Raw genomic sequence first — 24,440 nt, 5'->3', positions numbered from 1 at the left:
GTTTTGGGTTGTAGGTTGGAAGTTAGAAAGCTAGAAGATGAATGTATGGTGGGGAGGTTTATGGAGATTTGGGGTGTTGTTGATCTTCTTTTACGAAAGTAATTTGGTTTACACTATTGATTCTCAATATATTGAGCCTAAAAAAAGATCATTATACACTATCATATAAAGTTTACAACAAATAAAATATAAAGATTTAAAAATATAATAACATTTTTTTAACTCTATTTATCTCTCGATCAAATTTCATATTACTAGGACCTCATTCTTTTAAAAAAACGAAGGAGTAAAAAAACTCATAACTTCATCATAATATTCAATTAGTGTTGATAAATTCCCCTCGACGTCCTCGTGAGCTTAGCTCAGTTGATAGGAACAATGCATAATATATGTAAAGTCGTGGTTCAAACCTCGACCATCACCGGAAAAAATTTGTCTCGACTTCTTGCAAATAGCATTGACATTAGTGATACCCCCTCTCCTAAACGACCATTTACAATGGTTAAAAAACTCAATAGCCACTTTTTCAATTCTCAACACTCCACGTCATTTTCTCTCTCTTCCATCTAATAATTCAACACTCATTCAACTTTTATACTTTCCAATGATTTTTCATTCAACACTCTACCTCATCACCACTTTTTATTTCATATTTTTGTTTTTATGATTACATAAAATTAAAATTATCGATTATAATTAAATTAAAATAATAAACACTTAACAATTTATCTTTTAGACTTGTCAAAATTTTTTTATCTTTTAGAGATTTTTGTAAAAAACAAAATTTATTTAAATAATTTATTTTAGGAAGCTTTGCAACATGTTATTACCAAAAAAAAATAAATTTGTTAAATTAGAAAACAAAAAATAATTGAAATAATAAAACTACTTCAAAATAATCTCAAGTTATTTTATTTCGATTCATCTTTCTTCAACGAAACCTCTCTTCTCAAAACCTTACGGTTTAATGGCCGCTTCACCACCACCGTCACCGTCGTCGGCACCGCCGTCTCCGCCGGCGACAACAACAATTACCGATCTAAACTCCGATTCAATCGCTCACTGCGCCGAAAATCTATCTCTCCACGACATATGCAACTTAGCAAAGTCCTCCACCGCTCTCAAACACCTCGCTTATTCCGATCCCGTTTGGCATCGCTTATTCAAGTAGAATTTTTCAAATCTCTTCAAAATTCCAATTCTGAATTCGAATTTTTCAAATTATTCAATTGAATTAATCGAAAAATGTTGTTATTGTTGTTGCAGAAATCGTTGGAATCGAGAATTACCGGATGCGGCATTGGTGCCGGCGAGGGAACTGTACATTTCTAGACATACGGATTTGCATCAATTCAAGTTTCGTGATCCTTTTGTTAGAACAATTCATTTTGATGGACGTGCTTCTAAACCTTTCAACCATTTGATCCTTCATCATAACAATGTTTACTTTTCTCAGGTTCGTTACTTCTTTTAATGGTTAAATATGATCATATATATATATATGTATATATATATTCACTGTTTCGAGTTACTTAGCGTATAATTGGTTTCGATTTCGGAGGATCAAAAGTGAGTCTAGAAGTTGTAGAATTAATGTTATCATGTTTAGATGATAAGTGTATGTTTGGGTCCGTGGTAACAAAAATTGATTTTAAGCGGGGTCGGGTAATTGATTTTGAGTGAATTTATTCGTAAAATTGATTATGGATAAAAGTTAGTTGAATGGTAAGTGATTTATGCTTGGATGTATTTATGTAAGCTAAGAACTACCAATTCTAGCTTCAAAATTCTACAATATTAGGTTTGGCAAGTGCCAGAAGCAATTCAAACTCTAAAATTATGTTTGACGTTTTTTGAGAAATCAAATTTGGAGACTAAAAGCAATTTTACTTGAAGCTACTATTCGTAGCTTTTGATTCTAGAATTGATTCTAACACAAATTTATATTCATCTCACTTTTACACCAATGTATCAAAACACTAATTGCTTTAACTAAAACTCACTTTTAGTCGGTATCAATTTTACAGAATCAATTCACTCAAAATCAATTATTGTCAAGGTTTATCTATCGGCCATAAGCACAGGCAGAGGGAGAGGGGGGCATGCAGGTGTCATGGTCCCCCTCAAATATTATTATTTATTTCTAGAGTTACATAGTCAATTACTTTATATTCCCATTATTGGTTTGTTACTGAGCAAATTTTGCATGAAAAGAGTAGCTATGTAAGGTCTGATGCGTGAGTGTATTGTGTGGCAGAAGGTGTGGATACATGTTTGCTACTAGCTAGGATAACGAGAGATGAAATTTGAGATTTGATGTTTGATACAGAATGAGAATTTAGAGTGTTTTTTGTACTGAACATAGCAAAAGGCCTAAAAAACCAGCAAACTACTATGTCAAACCGGTGTTTCATTCTGCAACATACAAAATGTTATATAAATATTATATCTTTGTTCATGGTCCCCTTGAATTTTGATTCCTAGCTCCGCCACTTCATAAAACTTGTGAGACAGTTTTGGAGAGCTTATAGAAATAGCTTATGATATGTTCATTAGCTGCTTTTAGTTTATTTTCTTAAGCTCTTCAGGATAACTTGCGAAAAATGGCTTATAGCTTATATGAAAGCAGTTTGAATCTACATTTTTTATTTTATTTGTAGAATTAGCTTATGTATGCCATTTATATAACCAATTATCCTATAAGTGCTTAATTAAGTTGTTTATCTAGTTTCTTCAAACGGGGCCTAATCATTTTATTGAGTTCAAATGGAAATAGAACTTTTATCTTGTTTGGAGTCATTTATTTGAATATATCTACCGGCATAAGCACTTGTGAGATTTGGGAGAGCTTATAGAAATAACTTATGAAATGTTCATTAGCTGCTTTTAGTTTAATTCCTTGAGGATAGCTTGTTCGAACCTGAAAATTTCTTATAGCTTATATGAAAACAATTTGACTTTATATAATAAGCCCTTATGCTATAAGCGCTTAACTAAGTTGTTCATCCACTCCAGTTTATTCAAATATGGCTAATAATATAAGTAATTGAGTGAGTATGTTTTATTGAGTTCAAATGGTAATGGAACTTTTATCCTCTAGTGTATATGCTAGAAGAAGTTACAAAATAGTAGAAGGGTCTCAGACTCCTACTAATAGAGACTGAGTAAAATAACTGGAAATGAAGGGGAAAGAGGATAGCATAAATAAAATAGGGATAGGGAGTTTATTTTGATTCTCGATTTTACTTTTCATGAAATTAGTTTCTGCATGTATTATTTTTCAGTCTTGATTCGTTCACTTTTAGTCCCTTAATTCTGAGGATGTTTTTTGACACTTTTGGTTCATTTTATGTGGGGACCAAATTTGTTAAAAATAAATTACGGAGATAATATGAGTTTGAGAAATTAGAAGACCAAAACTTCATTTTAGCCTTTTTTAAAAACAGAACTCATAGTAAAAATATAGATACGTGATATATGAAAAAAATGAAAACAAAAGGGTTATCAAATCAAATATGCGTTAGGTTGATTTTGCCTAAATAGGTTAAGGATTTATTTAGATTGCATAGATGTTGTAAAAATGTTTTGCAGAGACATCGAATCATATCTCACCATGTAGATATCTGTGCTGGTATTTTACGAATAAGACATGACACCGCCTGAGAATTGAGATATTACTGAACCCACGTTCAAACAGTTTTTACTCTCTCCGCGCATAGATATTAAACTCACAGTTTGATTAAGTTTTTTTCAAAAAGTTATTCTAATTTATAAGCAACGTAATTAGAAACTTACTCATACAATTAAGTGTTTACTTATATGTTTTAATATGTCATGAAATAAGCCCTTTCAGTGATCTTGTATTTGCCTCTTTGCATTGACTCTACTGAATGTCGACCAGGGCTCAGATGCAGGAATGATAATTTTCGATAATCATCAAGATTCAGTTGCCGTCCATAAGATGACTGGTCATAATGCAAGAATCACTTGTATGAGGTAACCTGTGTTGCATTTTTTCTCTCTCATTGATTGCGAATCATTTGCTAAATAATGTGCTGCTGTATTTGATTCATAAAATAATTTGAATGGACATATAATGCTCCAGATGTTTATTACTTAATTTTGAAACGTACTTTAACCTTACTTTCTGATTTTAACAAAAGGTAACACACTTGCTGAAACCAAATTTTGTTACTTTCTTCCTATGTGTAACTATTTATCAATGTGCCAATGGAGAAAATAACCCGTTGCACCACATGAAATTAATGACTTGGAACCAATTGGTTAGAGCCTTGAAACTTAACAATACACATCAAGCTTTCTGGTAATGCTGATTTTCTATTAGATTGTTAAAACATTGGATACATATACATCTAGTGGTAGTGATTAGGTCAATTGTTTTGATCCTTGAAAACTGTCATTTGAAGTTCTAGGTTGCTGAAGTAGAACCTTAAGGTGAGATGAAATTCAGTCTTTTGTCAGCGAAGTAAATGGCTGCCCATGTTGTTGTAAATATGTATAAACTATATTTAATTTATTTTTTCAATGCCCAAAAGAAATATATTTTCTGGCCATATAATTATGAATTACATTTATTTTGTAAAATCGGAGCTGAAAGTTAATTGTATGAGGCAACATTTTCAATTGAAGATTGCAGAAAATAGGGGTTTGTTCAATTTCTCCTATGATATTTGACAACACTGCACTCAATCGCTTATTGTGGAATAATAGCGTTTGTTCAAATTCTGCTACGCTATAGCCAATCTTTGACAACACTAGTATTGCTTGTAATGCTAGTATTGCTACTATCATTCCTAGAATTTTTATCTGTTGTTGTGTTTCGAAAGTCAAATATATTTTCCACCTACAAACTATAAATTTCATGGGTTTGCTTCATCTTCTGAATTAAATAATCAAACTGCAGGCTGTTTTCCCTGGCAGAGCAAAATGTTTTGGTTACCTCAAGCTGTGATCGCACCATTCAACTGTGGTCGAAGGTATAGCTTAGTTAAAGCAAAATTGTACGGGACCCTCATGTTTATATACACATTCATAATCATGTTCACCAGCATATTTAGCATTTTCTTAGTAGAAAAGGTGGAAAGTAGACAGGTGGTGAGTGAAAATTGGGGTGACGGAAATACTATAATTTTCACATTTTAATGCTTGGTAGAGAAGGGGCATGATGGGATATTTTTACGCTATATGTAGAAAAGATCCCTTTTTCTTTGTAGGATCAAACGAAATTAAAAAAAAAAACCTGAATTTGTTTTATGTTAGAATTTAATTTTTTACTGCTTGTGTTGCATTTCAAGTGTGTTAAAGATTCTACCTAACAAACAAAACTAAAACAGAAAAGAAAATGCATTTTTAAGATTGGTGGGTTCATTCACTTATGCTTATGCATGATACTGTTTATGTCATGTGTTATTTTATGTTCAGTGTTTCTTCATCCTTCCTTTGTAGGGTTCTAATCTGCGAAGCTTGAAAGGTCACAATGGTCCAGTGTTGTCACTATCAAATAAATTATTGGGAGAAGATGGCAGCAAAGTCTTGGCAAGTGGAGGAGAAGATGGCACTGTCCGACTATGGTCCCTTAGCACAAATGGAAAAAGAGTGAAAAGTGCTTTGAAGGCTACACTCTATGGACATGAAAAACCTGTAAACTTTTTGTCAGTTTCCGGGTATGAATTCGCCTTACACTGTTACTTTCTTTCACCAATGACATGCTAGGATATTGAAATGATAGGTAGCATTTAGGGGAACAAATTGCAATATTCTTTTCTGTTTCGATTTCATCTGGCTGGTTATGTTTTGACTGGATAGTGTCTATACATTTTAAACTTATGATTTTACTTACTCGCTTTTATCTCAAATGTAAACAAAAAAACTACCTCACACCTTTTAAATAAATCAGATATTTTCATTTAATTTTCTAGATGTAATTTAAATTATAATTGCGTTCTCCAAACTTCCTTTCAATGGATTTTGTTTCATGAGAATAAATTGTTATTGAGATATTAATCTCTAATTAATTGAAGGTATTTCAGGAATGATCACCATAGTAAATGGGGTAAGATTATCACAACAAATTCTTTCCGACTATGTGACATGCAAACTATATATTCATGTTTCAGAGATTAGCGAAGTTTTCTGATGGCCATTCACATATGTGTTACTGTTCGTTAAACAATCCATAAGTTAGTTTAGCACACTGGACAGTTTAATCAGTTGAATCTCTGGATGTTTCGTAACATTCCAGATAAGGCAACATATTTATGCGTCTTAAGATCGTTAAATTCCATGAGATCAAGAGTTAACTCGATAATTTAACAAGAATGATCTCATGTTGAAATGTTAAGTGGAATTTATCGTATTTCATTTTACGCTTGTTTGTCATGATTTTTCTTGTAGAGATATATTTGACTGGAATTTTACCTATTTTATAAAGTAAATGAGTTTATTTTGAAAAGAATTATGTATATTAGTTTACATTGAATGCTATTATTCGCTCATTAGTATCACATATCAGCACTACAAAGAAAATAGAAAGTAATTTTCTTAACCAATTGTGTTTGGTATGTTTTATATAATATAATATGTCAATGAGATGTTATGCATGTTTAACATGTGTCAAGTGTTTGTGCACCATTACTCCTATCATTTGACGCAAGTACTAGTCAGTAGTCATCATATCCTTCAACCATGATGATTGATTCTTCATGTTCTCATTTTTCAGGCACAAAACTTCGCTTTTGGTGACTATCTCAACAGATTCTAAGGTTCTCTCTTGAATTCCTGTCTTTTATGTTGTCATGTTAGTTTACTTGTCTATGTACTTGATTTATGATTTTTTTCTGTTTATTCTTTGTTAATGATTTGATCGTGGGATAAATTTGTTGAGTATTTATAAGAAATAGTCAACAAATTATCTCTAAGTGGTATCTCTCATAATTAAAAAAGGTCTTCGAATTCATCATAAATAACTATAATAGTTTTCCTAGTTGAGCTGTGGAAACTAATCTAGCTCTAGAGTGTTTTATCTTTACGTGCTAATTACTATGTTGATGAATTGAACATTTATATCTTTCCAGCAGTATTATCCACATACTCTACGATTAGTAGGACATATAATTTTTGGCATCAAATTCTTGACATGGACTTTCTTCCGTTTCAATGCTTCTGTTATATTTAAGCACCATAATTGAAGCATTTTATTTTGCTATAATAGGTAAGGGTTTGGGATACAACTACATCATCATCGGGTCGCTCGTCCTGTGTGGGAATGACTAATGTTCGTGGCACAACTGTAAACATGCAATGCCATGAATCATTGGTGTATGTGGCAGCTGGTTCCTCTGTCACTGCAATTGATTTAAGGACAATGCAGAAAGTTATCACAGCAGCCGTCCATCAATCAAAACTGTATTCATTTGGCGTAGTCCCCTCAAAATCTTTAATTGGCACAGGTGGTGATGGCAGGTATGACTGTTTGGGATGCAACTTAATTATTGCTGTCATGCTAACCATATAGATTACTCCCTCTGTTCCTTTCGAATTGTCGATTTTTTAGGACATATTTGTTCCTATTTATTTGCTGTTTTCAAATTTTAAGGTTACATTAACTACTTTTTTGTCGATTATACCATCAATCCATCACCTTCTCAATTATTTTACAAAAATGAATAAAGTGAGAGTAAATGAATGAGTGAACCACTTCTAGGTAGGGTATATTTGACATCGACTTATTAGTTAAAGTTATTTCTTGATTTGTGCTAAACAACCTTAAAAGACAAGCATATAGAAACACAGGAGTTTTGAATTGGTCTTGGCCCATTACTTGTTTTTACTGTGTTAGAGATAAGAAAAATGGCTTTATTTGAATGAAATATCATGTTATGCTAAGCTTAGTTTGTTTTTTTAAGCCAAATTATATTGTAGTTTATATGCATTTAATGGATCAATATTTACCAAAACTATAATGCTGCAGGGCAATGCTTTGGGATATTAGGAAAAATCAAGAGCCATTAAAGCCAGTACCGATAGCCGAGTTAGACGGGCATTCCGGACCAGTAACTCGTTTGCACATGGATTCATACAAAATAGTTACTGGTGGACCTGATGATGCTTATGTAAATGCATGGGAAGTTGAGACTGGTGAACAAACAAATTCCTTTCTTTGTTTTGATGAGGAAGACATTGGTGGTTCTTTCTGTGATGACATGGTTGTAGATGGCTGTAGAATTGTCACTGCTAGTAATTATAATGATGATTGGGGTGTTTTTAGCTTTAGGGACTTCGATAATGCTACAATTCCTGTTACCAAACTAGAAAATGAACCATCTTCAAAATTTTGGGGTTCTCAGTCTGATAGTGATGGTGACGGTGATGGTGATAGTGATAGTGATGAATGACATGTGAATAATCTTGATAGCTCGTATATATATCAACTTATATCTTTCACTTGGTTTATATGGCATTCTTGTATTTATGTTTGACCTAAATTATATAGAGAGCAATTTATTTCTTCACCTTTCTGGAAAACTATGAAATGTTTTCTGAAGTGTACTTTTGGACGGCATATTTTGTCCGCAAAACTACATATGTTCTTTTGAGATGTGTAAATTGGAAGGGGTGTGTGGAAGTTTCCAACAAGGCACTTAGGGTGGTTTATGTCTAGAAGCACAAACACGATACACATCAACCCTAACATTGGTAAAATTTTGAGAAAATGACATAATTCAATGCATTCGTATGTTTTAGGATTGGAAACTAACATGTGTCAGGATTGGAAACTAACATGTCAAAGTACTGAATCCAAAAATTTAGTATTGAAGCAGAAGTCAATGTAATTATATGCATGGGGTAACCCTATAAGTTAAGGGGGTGTATTGAATTGAGATTTTAAAAGACTTTTTAATTATAAAACAAATTATTTTTTAGGGCTCTAAGTTTAAGTCTATGAACGTGTTACATAACAAATGTATATTATAAACATACATGATAGATTCACAAACACAGTTATTTGGATGCATGATTTTACTATCATTGATATTCTCCTATAACATCACCAACAACAAACGCTCCAGAAAATGGAATTGATATCCATACTATGTTAAGGTTATTATTTAAGGAAAGAAGAAAATAAACGAGAAACACAATTATATTCCTTAATCTGTAATAAGAGTTTAATAGCCACACACCAACAGTTTAAACTGGGTTTACATGTACGTAAAACTCGTCTGTGCTATCAGCGTATAGTTATTAAACTATGAACATAATGCTAACATATATTGAACTGATATAAGTTTTGGTGACTTGGTTGATTATGTACAGTTGAAAATATCCTTCAATTTCTTAGTAATTTTACATATTAAGAGCACATGTTGAGGATCACAGAAGAGTTAAGAACATGGTAGATTGAGTTGAGTAAAAATTTATTTTCAACTTCATAACTTATTATGGACATGGGGATATAACTATTTCATGAACCGATAAATATCACAGACACAGAGTAAATAGTCATCTTGATCCTCGAATGTGAGGTGGTACTCCAAGGCATTGTTAAGGTGTTATCAGAACTCTCTTTTGTTGACTTGATTTGCAAGTTTCCCTCATCAATTTGCTTCTTGATGCATTCATGAGATGCCTAAGCAATCATTGAATCAAAGATTGAAAATAATGAGAGAAAATGAATGCGGGAAAAGCACACAAGGTCGTGTATGTTCCCTTGTTTCTCCAATGGTAGGATATCTGATGTATCAAGAGTGATCACTGTCTGTTTCATGTCTTGTCTAAGTAAACTACAAGCATACCTGTTAAAAGTGTTGTCAATCTTGGATCGCAAAAACAACGGCTTGTTCAAATACTATAGTGTTGTTGTAGCTGCAATTGGACAAGTATTTTGTACTAAATCGCGTACCACAGAAGCATAACAATAGCAATTTGTTGAAATAGAAACCAGAAAGAGCCTTTGTTGAGGTAAGTGTAACCCTATGTTGACTGAAGTTTCCATTTTGTCTCCAGTCAATACCCATAACTTGATTCCTGCCTTGGAAAGCTTTTCAATACATCCAGGAACCTGTACTTTTAATTAAACAGTGCTCAACTAATTAAGCACATAATTAATGGTGTAACAAGCTAGTCTATTATATAATTTCATTTTTTAGCATCCTTAACCAGTGCTCCGGGACATCGGTTAGCATTTCCCTTAAATTATTTAATTATAACAAGTTCGTCCTTTAAGTTTTTTCTGTACCACTTACACCTTTTAAGTTATTAGATCATAATTAATATTCTTAATAAAAGCTTGATTCCACCATACAAAATAATTAACATTGAAAACTGCATAAGTACCAACAAATCACATCAGCAATACTACCCACTCATAACTTTCTACTTCGAAGCCACAACTGCAAACTCATAAAGACATGATTAAACCAATTGAGTATATACTACAATTTTTTTGAATTGCTTCAATGCTATCAGGATCATTGCAATAAACAACTCTTTAATACCCTTTTTGCCCAATTTGTGAATGACCATCTCTAAATGATGATTTGAAACAAGAAAATGAATATAGTTTGCTAAAATGGATCCTCTTTTTTCCTCCTTGATGCATCTTTTTTAGCTTCACCTATAAATTCAAAATGGTCCTCTAATTTTCATTGGAAATCAAATAAACACCAATCACAAAGAACATAAAAGGATCAAATTTTCAACCATACGAAAAAAGCACCAGAGTTTTAACGCCCCAATATTTATACATCTAATTTTTAATAATTTTCTTGATTTATTTATTTAATTAATCAAACCAGTGGGAAAATGTTAAAATAGTTACAATTATTCTCAACACTCCATAAATATTTTGATGAGTTATTCTTATTGATGAATCTATTTTATATTTAATCACTTGATAATTTATTATCATGTTAATTATTTAATGGGAAATGCTAACCGGTACCTCCGAAGATACTAAAAAAAGTCCTCTGATACATCGGTTAGCATGATCATAATTTATTTTGAAAGAAGTTTTTAGTAACTAATTGTATCTTTGGAAAGGTGCCAAGTCAAGTTTGACTAAGTCATTTTCTCAAAAAAAAAAAAAAAAAGTTTGACTAAGTCATATCTCTCATTGTATGTTACATAATAATCTCACGTAAAACATGGATTTTCTTTTATTCAATCACATTTAAGCCACTCCAAAGTTAAAATTGATGACTATAGATCATGAGAAATTCTCTCACACGATTCTCCATGATTTGCTCCATTATGAGATACATGCCGTTGGTTGCTCTCCTATTAAGTGCCTAACTAATGCTTGATGATCCCAACTACTTGCCCCACACATTTCATCCTTTGATTTTGTGTGAAGGTCATGCTAACTTGTTATCAATAAAAATAAAATACACCAGCCCATTAATTAAGTCTCATGCATACCTCACTTTTATTTCTTCCCACACTAATATCTCATCTTTTTATATGATTTTAAGTCCCTTAAAATCAATTGAATGCTTTAACTCCATACTATGATTTGAAAAGAACAATGAACCTTTTTCTCATTTTAGTGCATATGCATGTCCCATCTCTTTTTCTTTTAACATTTGATCTCGCCTTGTTAGCTTCATACTTGTTGAACTAATTTCCTCTTTAATTGCCTTTAAAATTGAAAATCCATTATAAAGTCTTTTGATTTTGGTCCAACATAGCTATACCTTTAATTTTCTTTATTAATATATTATGAATAGAGAGGAAAAAAAGGCTAAAATAATCCTATGGTCCCTCAACTAATTCCTGGTTTTCATTTTGGTCTCATAAGTCCTAAAATCATCAATTTGGTCCTTTAACGTTTGCTCCGTCAGTCATATTAGTCCTCTTCCGTTAATTTTAACATTAAATGTTTAAGGTGCATCAATATGGTAAGTGATCCACCATACACCTTATTAATTTATTTAATTTTAGCCCTTGATAATTTTTAAACAAAAAAGACCCTCAGATCATTCAAGATCATTAGATCTTATAATGGACCACAAACACATGGTTTCTCTTTCCTTTTATTCTCTTCTTCCTTTTATTTCTTCATCTTCTTCATCCATCTTCATAGTTCATCAAACCCAGAATCTCAGCAAACTCATAAAACCATTAAAAATCAAACACTTTAATTCCTCTCTCTCAACTTCATCCTGTCAAACTCAAACCATATCAAACCCTTATTCTCCCCAACCCTTATTTCCCCTCTCGCAACCCTTCTTTCCCGTCGGAGGAGCGGCCAAAGAGAGCGCCGACATGAGATCCGACGACGGCGACGGCGACGGCGTCGTCCGGTGATGAGAAGAAACAGAAGCCTGTCGATTGTGAATCTTTTTCTGATGATTTTAACGTAATACTCTTTTACTAAAGGAGAGTTGGTGGTGTTTTTAGCGTCGAAATTAGTTAACAGAAGGAAATCGGGAACGGAAATGTTGAATTTTGCAGTGGAAAGGTTAATTGGTGAAGAGAATGAAAGGAAATGGAAACATATCATGTAGGTGTTGTTTGGGACGGTAGTGAATCTGTACCAAGATTCAGAATGGAAAATTCTTGCTGTTTGGTAAAGAGGTGAAGGAACTCATGATTGATTTGTTTCTATGGAGCTTTTGCTGAAACTTGTTTTTGGGTAAATATGATGTTGAGATTCTCCTATATAAACTTCGCTACTTTCATTATCAGTAAAAGATCCAGTTTTTTATTTTTTTATTTTTCTGGATTTGTTTATATGAATGTAGAAATTGGAATTGAAAATCATGTTTAGAAATTGGAATTGAAATTTTTGTGGAGAGTTTCTGATTATGTGACATTGTAGTTGAAATTTGGAGTTATATGATAATTGGAGTTTGATAGAATAAGAGATTAAGAAGATTGAGTTTTTGAAAAAATGAATTTGAACTTTTTATTTTTTTATTTTCGGGGTATGAAGAGGTATGAAGGTGGACGAAGAGATGAGGATGAGGATGAGAATGAGAGAGAGGATGATGAAAGCTGGAAAAAAAATCAGGTGCCGACGGTTCACTATAAATACAATGGACATGCAATCAAATGGTTAAAATTAAATCAAGAATTTTGAACATTAAAAGACTGACGGAGGGGACGAAATTGAAAACGGAGCAAAAGTTGAGGGACTAAATTGATGATTTTAGGACTTATGGGACCAAAATGAAAACTGGTAATTAGTTGAGGGACCATTGGATTAATTTAGCCGGAAAAAAATTAACTTCCCTTTCGAGTTTTCAAATTCATTTCACTATCACACTTCCTCTCTATCTCTCTATTAATCATCATACTCACGCCACCATCTTTGTCATAACCTCTTGTTCATCCATCCATTCATGCCATTTTTGTGTGAAAGGTAAGATCGTAGATTATTCTTTCATTTTGTCATTCAATCAATGCCTAACCATAAGCTATTTTTGTGTGAGTCTCCAACCAACCTCTCCATTTACCTTTCCTATTCCCTTGTCCGTTCCTTTGTCTATTCTTATTTATTCCTACTATCATAAGGGTCTTGTTAACGAGTGTCTGGGACGCTCTTTAAAGATTGAAAAAAAAATATTTTTTAAAAAGTCAAATATTTCAATTTTTAATGTATTGATCAGATGAATTAAAAAAAATCTAACCATTTTAAAACCTTCGCTAACATTTTTCATATCATAATTTGTTCCCTTGAAGTTTTTGAACCATTGTTTGTGAGAGTAAATGGCGGGACTAACATTTTGCTATTATCAATTGAAAAACAATCAAAGTAATGGCAGTATTAGTAGTCATGGAATCATAGCATAAGTCGGTAGTAGATTCCTTGTCAAAATAAAAGGAGTAAACTTTAATATAAATAAAAAGATAGAAAATAATTTTTGTGGTATTTCATATATGGTGTGAAAAAGTCTCATTTTTGTGGACATTATGGTTGATGAAAGTTTTGAAAGAAAGTTGGAATTTTTAATCAATTTGGTAAAAGTAGTGATAATTTAAAAGAACGTATATTTCAAGTGTCAAATGAACAATGGTTTAAAAGAATGTACATTTCAAGTGTCAAATAAGACGATTTAGTATCAAGAGTCAAATGTGGTGGTTTATTATTAAGTGTTAAATGGGACGATTTATTTTTAAATATCAAATCGGACGATTAAATTATTATGTCAACGGGGTGATATCCGGATCATGGTCTCAAAATTTTATTTATTTTATTTGTATTGAAAATTTAACTTTTGGGTGGTGAGTATTTTACGATTCTCCGTATCTTGTACTTTTATGTCTACATGATTATATTTTGTGATTTATGAATATGACCCCTTACAAACAACATTTTAGATATCAACGAAGATTTTTCAAGGTTGATGGTGTTTGAATTATTGAAGCACACGGGAAAAATATGGGTTTTGTTATATAGTAGTTTAAAATAATTTTTTGAGTTTATTATATTTAGTGAAACTTTTTTAGTCTAATTAAATAAGTATATATTATTTACAAAAAAAGATATAACTTAAAAAAAAATTGGCGTAATGTCTTGGATCAAAATCCAATGCGTTACAGAAGTAAAAAAGAAACAAAATAGGCCAACCCATCCACCTAAAATTTTGTACTTACAATTAATTAATGTGAAAAGAACAAACATCCCTATTCAAGGTGGGACAAAGAACAAAAGAGGCAGACAAAGCATATTTGACGGTTCAACAAAATAGGGTAGAAGTGAAATATACATCAACAAACATGAACAAAGCTCATCCTCCTTCAGTCCCTTGAATTTGCTAAGCTTGCGACAAGCAAAATATTCGAGGATAAAAAAAAAAATAACATGATAGTTTTGATACTTAGTGACTTGGAGCTTCCTGAGTGTGAAAAAGTAATAGTGATGTTCGATACACTTCCTTCAACCTTTCACATTGTTAATTTTCGGTGTGTCAAGGTCATTTCAATTCAACGCGCGTAACATTTTAGTTTACTTGTGTCTTTGTACTTGATTTATGAATTTTTTCCATTTATTCTTAGTTTTTATCGTATAATAAATTTTTTAGTATTTATAACAACAACAACAACCAAACTTTATCTTCTCTCAAAAAAAAAAAAAACAACCAAACTTTATCTAAGGACCCGTTTGATTGATTTTTCTTTGATCTTATGAAAAATAGCTTATACGAATAAATAAGCTTTATGTTTTATTCACAAGTTCTTATTAACAAAAATTGTATCTTTGTAAGTTTTTTCTTTCTTTTCATAACTACCTTGAAAAGTTTATGATTAATAAATAAATAAAAGCTCTCAAAAATAAGTCGATCCAAACATTCCCTATAATGCTGCAGAACAATGCTTACCTATAGAGATTAATTCATCGAGTCGGATAAGACTACAATGAGTGACAAAACTCTTTTAAAAATTTGCATTTTTAGAGTAGGATTTATACGGGTGCACTTTGGTGACATTAATGTCACCGTGCCATTGCATCTGGGCCACACATTGTCATTGTCATTGCATCTGGGCCACACAACACATCTAATGTCACCCAATGTGTGGTCCAGATTTAATGTCACCGTGACATTAATGTCACACAAGTATTTCCCGATTTATACCTAAAACCTCTTATTAAACTCAAAAAGACCTTTTATCATATCATCTATGTGTTCTTGAGTAATTTCTATCTTCTTTTTTTCTCTCTATAGATTAGCACTCTTGGCATCAACAAGATCATAAACATGAAAAAATTTAAAATGAAAAAAATATGACAAGTTCCCAGCTGTCTAGTAATAAATGAACAATATGCATGAGTATATATTATGTATGATAAAGTGGGAAACCCCATTCATTTGAGATACCGATGGAGAAGCAATATACTTCTGGCCTGCAAGATTACAGTACAACGATTAATCCAAGAAACTGTAATGACAGTAGAATATACTATTCCCTTCATATGTTTTTAATTCTTAACTTAAAAAAAGAATTAATAAGTTTTATTATCAAATTTTAATGTGATATTAATAATTTTTTAAATGTATCTACTAACTAATAATACATATATTTTTTTTTTTTTGAGGGACTTAATACATAAAAACTTGATAAGATTAATTTAGTAAAATGTATACTCCTGTCGTTCCACAATAACAGTCACATTTCATTTTTCAACTGTACATATTAAGAAGTTGATAAAAAGAGAATAATAATAATATTTCCAAATTTGCCCAATTAAACTTCTGGTTTTAATAGTTCTTGATTTCTCCTAACCTAATATCCTAAAGCATTGCTATGCAGGATTGTAGTTTTGCAAGTGCTAATCCATTAAATGCATATAAACTACATATAATTTGGCTTAACATACAAACAAATTTTAATCAAATGATTGATGTTAAGGGGCTTAATAAGCTAAACGAATAATCGTTCAAGAGAGTTCGAGTTCGATTCTTGGTTGAATATTTTTTTGCAAAATTGAAGAAATACTATCTTTCTTTGATTTTTAGATTTTTTTTAGAAAAAAGTTTACGTGGGTTAGACTTCAGAAACTCACAAGACAGAGTCAGAACATATCTCAAAACTCAACGAAAGTTAAACTTGCGAATTTACAGATGAGTTAACTCTTTACTAAATAAGTTAACCTTCGTTGACATTCTTTTTTAGTTTATGTGGCATGATCAAATGTGACATTCATAATAGAATGGCCAGAGTTTTTAATCTTTTTGTCAATATAACCTACCTTGCCAATTATTTTACACGTAAATTAATGAATGTTGTCAATGAAAAGCAAGATATATTTAAAATTTGATTATATCAAACCTATTTATTGATGAACAAAAAAAAAATTTTTTGTGTAATTTTTTTTTCAAGATACGACAAACACTCTCTCATGCATTTTTGCTTACAAACAAAATGTAAACGACAATATGGCTGTATTACTGTTTGCGGCAAGTCGTGTATGTTTTGGTTTTGATTATTGTAACAATTTATTTGGCTTTCAATACATCATTTTCTGAGCTTATTATTCTCCTCAAGTATATACCAGTAAAATTAAATTGTTACAACTCTTATGCTAAATAACTATGGAAATATTCTCTAAAAAAAACTATGGAAATATGATTATTTTAAAGAAACCTTATTAGAGATAACATCAAAACAAGTACACAGCTTTTGATGATGAACATTTGCACACTGTAAATTTCTTAACTACGACGACCACAACAAAGTCTTATTATATTAGGTGGAGTCGACAACAACAACAAAATCTTATTACATTAGATGAAGTCGACTATATAGATCAAACGGGATATAATGTACTATCATATACTATATATCCCTATCCTACTCATTTATCACTTATCTTTCTTGATAACTTCTTTTTCAGTTTTTCTAAGCTTTCCTTGGCATTTAGTTATATGACTGCCCTTTATTTGGTCTATTGTCTTTACTAAAAAATATACAAATCTTCTCTCTATATGTCCAAAACACTTAAGCTGAGTTTTTCTACCATCTTTTTCTATGATAGGTGTTATAACAATTCTCTAGATTTAAAATAATATTTATTAAATAAAGAGAATTTCGACCCATTCAACAAATATGTCTTCTTTTTTTGTTAACAGCAAATATATATGTCTACAAAACACTTGAGCACACAATTATATTTTGATAAAATTAATATTACACTTTATTTACAAAACCTAGTTCAACCGACAATGACGAAATTGATAGGTTGGACACATTCATCCGAGAACCCAACACCTCACAATTATATGTGAGTTTTAGTGATGTTTTCCACTTGGTCTAAAGACCAAAATTTATATTACACTAATCTCAAATACAATTTTAGAATCACTGGCCGGAAAATATAAACAGAATCAAACATAAGGACATCAGGTAAAGCTCATGGTTCATAAAAACAAAAATTGCTTTTCAGTCAACTTTTATAATTGAACCACAACATGTTGTAAATCATTTTTTATTTTTTTTTCCGACAGAAAAATCATTTTTTCTTTTGATACTCACGTTTTTATTATAATATTTTTCATAATAAGTAGCCTTGCTGTGTGAAAATGCTAAACATATAATCCGTAATGCCTAACACGACCGATAATGATATTATTAGGTTGGATATCTTATGTGGTGTCCTTGATTCAAACTCAAAATCTTCTACTTTGTGTGAGTATGTACTTATCATTTCGTCTACGGATAAAAAAAAATGTTTAACATCAAACTTTTCTTCGTTTGAGCTATCCCTACGACTCCCCGAGTTTCATTTTTTTTTTTTCCAATCCCATCTTGAAGAAAAAGTGTAATAAACCTTTGACTCTTCTTGCAAGAACTCGCCACACATTTTACTTTTAAAATAAAATTAAAATTAAAATTTCATTACTAAAAATCTCTGAATAGGTGATTTTATATAGATAATTGAACTAAATAAGTTTGTAATTGAATTTTTTTAATTTGTTAAAATTATACAATTGAGTCTCCAAACTAAACTTTTTAAATAATATATAATTAGATCTCTAAATTTCGATTCCTAATTAACAAATTGTTTTAAAGTTTGGAGATTAAATTATTAAATAAATTCAAGAATCTAATTACATATTATTTAAAAGTTCAGAGACGCCATTAAATATTTTTTCTTTAGAGACACAATTATATATAACTAACGAACTCTGATCCAATAACATTATTTTTAGTTTAGTGTTCTTATTTTAATTTAGTGTTCTTATTTTAAAAAAAATCTAAAATAGTTCAGAACCTTCAAAAGAAATAAACAAAAATAAAATAAAATATTAGTCATTCATATATTTGCATGTAACTCCGAGCACACACACACTACGTGCAATGATTAAATAAAAAAAGTAAAGAATAAACTATTTTTTTAATAACTATTTTTTTTAATTCCAAAAGTAAAGAATAAACCATGAATAACTATTTTATATATTGATTAAAGAATAAGAGTAATTTTTAATAGTGACCGTATATCTATTAAACTCTTTTTTTGAAAACAATAAAAATTAACCTTTGGAATTGTTTAGAAACATAAAATTAACATTTGGAAGTGTTTAGAAATAAATTTTTTATTTGCGTCACGAGGTTGTCTTAAGTCCTCTTTCTTATATAAGAAAAAGTCCTCTCATATATTTGAAAAATGCTATATTATTTAAATCATACATGCACCAATGTGAAGTAAATTCAATAAACTTGGACTTTAGGCTAGCAAACAAGACAACATTAATTTGTCATTGAACTCCCATGTAATCATCGTCCCCTTGTTTTTAACTTCAATCATCAATGTAATAAAAAACAAAAACATAATAAGTCCAAAAGAAGTATGTGCATGCTTAAGAAATACATACATACCTAGACAAGTAGCAAGTCAAGGGAATATAAGAAGGCAAAAAAATTTACATTAGAGGTAGACACAGGTCATTGGAGATATGGAAATGATGAAGAATGGGGAGAACGAAAGGAGGAAAATCATTTCCATGGCAGATGATGATTTTCAAGTAATTTCAAAGAGACGACGAAGAGAGCCTGCTGTGGCGGCACTTCCTTCTGAGGGTAATCAAATTCAGAAGCAACAAGTTTGTCAAAATTCTACTACTAGCACTACAAAGAGAAGTTCAAGATTTAGAGGTGTTAGCAGGTTGTAAAGAAGGAAACTCTTTTGCTCTATAGTTTCAAATAGATGTCATAAGCATCAACTTTTTGGCTCTTGTTTTCAATTTGTTAATAAGTTGAATTTAATCAAACAGACATCGATGGACGGGTCGATATGAAGCTCACTTATGGGATAAACTCTCTTGGAATATGACCCAAAAGAAGAAAGGGAAACAAGGTGGTGTTACTCCTCTTCAGTTATTTCATCAATTTCCTCCATGTTAAAGTGTTATAGCGCCGCTATAGCCACTACTTGAAAATACTTTGTACTAATTAGCGTGTCACAAAACGCTATCCATGTGTTCAAATTTTGCTACTATAACCACTAATTTACAACGCTGTTAAGACATTCACATCAGCCGCTTTGTTGCTTTTCATATTCATTGGTTAATCCTTTCTTTTCTTGGAAAATATTTGTTTATCCATTCTAACATAAAAGTGTGTTTTCATGATCAACCTTTACCTTCGGAACGTGGATTGGAATCGGTTGTTGAGACCAACAGTTTATCTTGGTAAGTATCTCTATTATAAGCCTAATATTTTTCTTTTGTTACTGTTAATTACCAAGACAGACAAACTATCTATCAAATATCACAGGGGCTTACGACGATGAAGAATCAGCAGCCAGAGCATATGATTTAGCTGCACTAAAGTACTGGGGAACAATGACTGTCACCAATTTTCCTGTATGATATTCGTTACCTAACAGAAATAGCACACACATCTTTAACTTGATGCTTATAGGCAAACTATTCATCCTAAGTTCACTATATTTCCAACAGGTCTCAGATTATGAGGAACAGGTGGAGATAATGCAAACTATGACAAAAGAGGAGTACTTAGCAACCTTAAGGAGGTAACAATATGATGTTTTTGTTCCCTAATACCAGTTTAAGAGCATTATCACAGTCTCTTTCACCCTTTTGTGACTCTTTTCTATCTTACAGAAAGAGCAGTGGATTTTCAAGAGGCGCATCAAAGTATAGGGGTGTTGCAAGGTGATAAATATGATTATTGAATTTATAGGCATTCAGAGTTATTAGAGATGAAAATAATTACTCATAATCGGTATGTTGCAGGCACCACCACAACGGTAGATGGGAAGCACGGATCGGAAGGGTTTTTGGAAACAAGTATCTCTACCTTGGCACCTACAGTAAGTTGAATCTCTACATAGCCCATCAAAGGGCTACAGATCATGCAGACATACACAAACATAGATATGATTCTGTCATTTAACTAACCTCTCAGAAACATCAAGTTAACCAAATCTATGTACCTTCACCATACATAGGCACCCAAGAGGAAGCTGCTCGTGCATATGACATAGCTGCTATTGAGTACAGAGGGAGTCATGCTATAACAAACTTCGACTTGAGTACATACATGAGATGGTTAAAATCTTCAGCAGAAAATATCTCAGAAACAAAAGTTGAAAAACTGGAAGTGCCAGAGTCTCAGGCAGTGGCATCTCAATCTAACTATTCTCTAATAGAGGGGTCCAAAACCTTGGCCCTCCACAACGGTACTTATAATTCAGATTATCTGAATTCCGCTCAAAAGTATGCAGTTTTTGACAATAAAACATACCAAATGTCCAGCACTAAGTCATGTTCTTCTCCCACTGCACTTGGGCTACTTTTCCGCTCTACAATATTTAGAGAGTTAGTTCAAAAGAATTCGAACATGTCTGGAGATGAAACTGACGGGGATGACACAAAGGATAAACAGCCACCGACAGCAGCAAGTGATGATGAGTTGGATGGGCTCTTCTGTGATGGAATTGGGGATACCCCCTTTCTGAAACCCCAATGGACACCTTAGAAATGCAAGAAAGAAACATGCTCGCAATATTTTGAAATGGCTAGATTTTAAAGGAGAAGTGTCAGACTTCTAAGACAAGGTGAACAAGTGCTAGAGAATTCACAGCACCATCATTGAAGGAAATTTGCAGAACAATAATTGAGGAAACATGTAGAACAATAATTGTGATTTCCTCCTATGTAACATTGAATTAATTCTATGCAAAGATCTTAATAACTTCAGTTTCAGACTAGAAAATAAAAATCTACTTGAGAACAAGATCTAGCAAGACAAAAAAGCACGCACAGGTCATCTAAAATCAAAACCTTTGACCACGTGTTTTATTGCTAACAAATCATGATGATATATTTGCAACCAACTAGTAACATATAGCAAGGCTTCTTATTTTATATCAAAATTATTTGCTGTAGTGTTTCAATCTTAAGAGGTCAGGATTTAGGACTACCTCCACTCCAAAAGCAAGCTTCAGAGGTTTGGATTAGTCAAACCTTAAAAGGACATCTAAAGCATGGACAAATGTGGGTAGAATAACTGAGATATTGGCCAAATAACATATAGGCTTGGACACCCAATTCAACCCCCGAAGCTAGCTCTAAGTGGCTAGGATTTCCCAAGTGCTATAATGACAAATAATTTTATGAATTCCTAATGTTTGCATCACCAGTTCTCAATTAGAAGTATAATTAAAATGTGTTTTAACTCTGAAAATAAAAAATAAGATGTTTTTAATGAACGATTGAGCGATTTTCAATGTTCTCATTGATAAAACCCAATAAGATTAAATGAAGATCAACTTTTGTAATTTTCAAGTACAAGGAAAACAGGTGCTGTCATGCCCGGTATCAAGGTTGATATATGTTAACAGATGCAATCATGCAGCAGAACAGAAACTCTGTATTTTTCACCAATGGTGTAAACGAAACTGTAAGTTTTCACCATTGGCACATAAAACTAACACATCTTTCTACCGCATTACACTTAAAAGATAAAAAAGCAAGCTTTTATCATGAAAATGCTGAAGCATTCATTGAGTTTGACCACTCATGATATCTGCACTGGCAGAACAGAATTCTATCATTCAATTTGAATTTAACTTCAACCACCAAGCTAGGAGGTTGAAAAATAAGATAGTTGATCACTAGATCACATATATAGTTATTCATAAGCTGCAAGGCAACGAAGACCTTCGTAAAAGAATCAGAGTTGCTATAATTTCCTTTTAGTTTATGCAAAATAAACGAACCTTAAACATTTTGAAAATCAAAAGCATAGATTATGCTAGTCAAAGGGGTGATCATTTATAGGCTATGTGTAAATGATGAATTGCTGTTTCTACAACTTCAGGATGAATAGTTTTTGAGGCGCCATGCTATGAAGATTCTTAATCTACTCTAGCATGAACTCATTAAGTTATAACTAATGAGAAACCACAAATTTTGAAGTTAATCAAGCTTTAATCATAGTCACGACAAAACGTAGCACAATTGATATTTGATGAAAATGGAATCTGTCATCCAAGGTCAAGAGTGGAAAGTTTGATAATCTGAAACATGGAAAACAAGTTGGGAAAAAATTTCAAGGTGTGGAGGGGAAAAGTTCTAGGTCAATATTAAAGTTAGAGCATGAGTTTTCTTCCAGGTGGACAGCCTATGATGCAGACAAACTGGGTCACTTAGCATTAAACAATGGGTTGTGTCACAGTTTGAGTATTGTATTTTCTAGTCATATTACTGTAATGCTTAATGTGCTGACTGTTATGGCACTGTAGCACAACACTGTTCATTTGCTGTAGCTCAGGCACAATGAGTCTGTGACGTGTTGGTTTAAATTTATATGCTGTTAGTAGCTTTCATTGAAATTATTATAGACAACTACAATCAGACATACACAGTTTCTTATTGTAGAAAAATGCTGAAGCCTTGAGAAAAGCAAGCCATAGTTAACAAGATCTAATTATATGCATAGATATGAATAACTTTCAGTTTTGTACTTGAATATTAAAATCCACTTAGTTAAAATAATAAGCTTGACCCAGGGTATATAAACGCAAGCCATAGTTAACAAATAAGATCTAGCCCAACAAAAAGGCACCCACGGCTCATCTAAAATTAAACCCTTTGACCACACGTTTTAGTGCTAACAAATCATGTATGACATATTTGCAACCAACGAGTAATACAGATAAATACTTAACTGGTCACAATCACAAATAAAAAATGTTTAGACACACACATACATGGAAAAAATTAAAAGAGAAAAAATTAATTGAATGATGCGACAAAATTCTCTCATTTTATTTTTCTATTTGTATTTGTGCCCAAGTAAGACTTGCTCAGTAATACATTGTAAGTTTTCTATGCAAGACTTGCGCGGTACAGATTTAGGCCTACCTCTACCCCAAAAGCTAGCTTAAGTGGTCAAGATTAGTCAAACCTTATAAGGACCACTTTTGTCGCATCTCTATATGAACTAGAAATCTAAAGCAAGAACAAATGTGGGAGGAATGACAGAGATATTGGTCCAATAACAGATTAGCTTGGATATCGTCTTAGATTTTTGACTTCAAGTCTAACTCATCCCAAATGATGCAAACCTGAGTTGGCAGTCCTCGTCACCAAAAGCTAGAGTAAGGATCCTCTCCATTGAGAAATGAAGATGTCTATTATTATAGTTTATAGGTGTCTAAAGAAATTAAAGGCACACATTTCCAAAATTTGTAAAATTAGTTAAACATATCAATAGTAACGGAGATGTCCCTTTCGTTAAAGAAATGGAGAGGCTGGGACTGCCCAAATGCTATAATGACTACTTTGGCCATATCTCTAGTTGATGAGATCTTTGGTGGCAGGCACTAAATATGTTTTTTTCACCCCCAGAATAAAAAATACGTTGTTTTTCATTAACGATTGAGCAGTATTCAATGTTTCCACCAATAAAAACCAACAAAAATAATTGAAGATCAACTTGTATTGTAA

General features: G+C 32.0%; 2 protein-coding genes across 2 annotated transcripts; both read left to right on the top strand.

The window, feature by feature from the left end:
- Positions 1–913: 913 nt before the first annotated feature.
- Positions 914–8,531, top strand: LOC146912398 (uncharacterized). The gene is made up of 8 exons (XM_085720471.1): positions 914–1,167; positions 1,267–1,456; positions 3,902–3,996; positions 4,925–4,997; positions 5,467–5,684; positions 6,740–6,782; positions 7,232–7,482; positions 7,991–8,531. Exons 1-8 carry the CDS (start codon positions 968–970, stop codon positions 8,412–8,414), a joined length of 1,494 nt encoding a protein of 497 aa, XP_085576597.1. The 5' UTR covers positions 914–967; the 3' UTR covers positions 8,415–8,531.
- Positions 8,532–19,175: 10,644 nt separating this feature from the next.
- Positions 19,176–21,692, top strand: LOC146912397 (AP2-like ethylene-responsive transcription factor SMOS1). Its single transcript, XM_085720469.1, has 8 exons — positions 19,176–19,627; positions 19,737–19,819; positions 20,145–20,153; positions 20,239–20,327; positions 20,424–20,497; positions 20,589–20,639; positions 20,721–20,797; positions 20,936–21,692. Exons 1-8 carry the CDS (start codon positions 19,419–19,421, stop codon positions 21,463–21,465), a joined length of 1,122 nt encoding a protein of 373 aa, XP_085576595.1. The 5' UTR covers positions 19,176–19,418; the 3' UTR covers positions 21,466–21,692.
- Positions 21,693–24,440: the final 2,748 nt, after the last annotated feature.

Source organism: Medicago sativa, chromosome 6 (assembly GCF_051527215.1).
Source record: "Medicago sativa cultivar Bolivia chromosome 6, Bolivia_mono, whole genome shotgun sequence".
NCBI lineage: Eukaryota > Viridiplantae > Streptophyta > Magnoliopsida > Fabales > Fabaceae > Medicago > Medicago sativa.
The sequence above is the reverse complement of the archived record's forward strand: the minus strand, read 5'-3'. Positions and strand labels throughout refer to the sequence as shown.

Bases quoted from the DNA above. Each gene is read 5' to 3' on its own strand.
- LOC146912398 (XM_085720471.1), top strand. From the start codon at position 968: ATGGCCGCTTCACCACCACCGTCACCGTCGTCGGCACCGCCGTCTCCG. The intron at 6,783-7,231 runs GTTCTCTCTTGA...TTGCTATAATAG, and splicing joins CTATCTCAACAGATTCTAAG to GTAAGGGTTTGGGATACAAC. The intron at 7,483-7,990 runs GTATGACTGTTT...ATAATGCTGCAG, and splicing joins GGCACAGGTGGTGATGGCAG to GGCAATGCTTTGGGATATTA.
- LOC146912397 (XM_085720469.1), top strand. From the start codon at position 19,419: ATGGAAATGATGAAGAATGGGGAGAACGAAAGGAGGAAAATCATTTCC. The intron at 19,628-19,736 runs GTTGTAAAGAAG...TTAATCAAACAG, and splicing joins AGATTTAGAGGTGTTAGCAG to ACATCGATGGACGGGTCGAT. The intron at 20,498-20,588 runs GTAACAATATGA...TCTATCTTACAG, and splicing joins TACTTAGCAACCTTAAGGAG to AAAGAGCAGTGGATTTTCAA.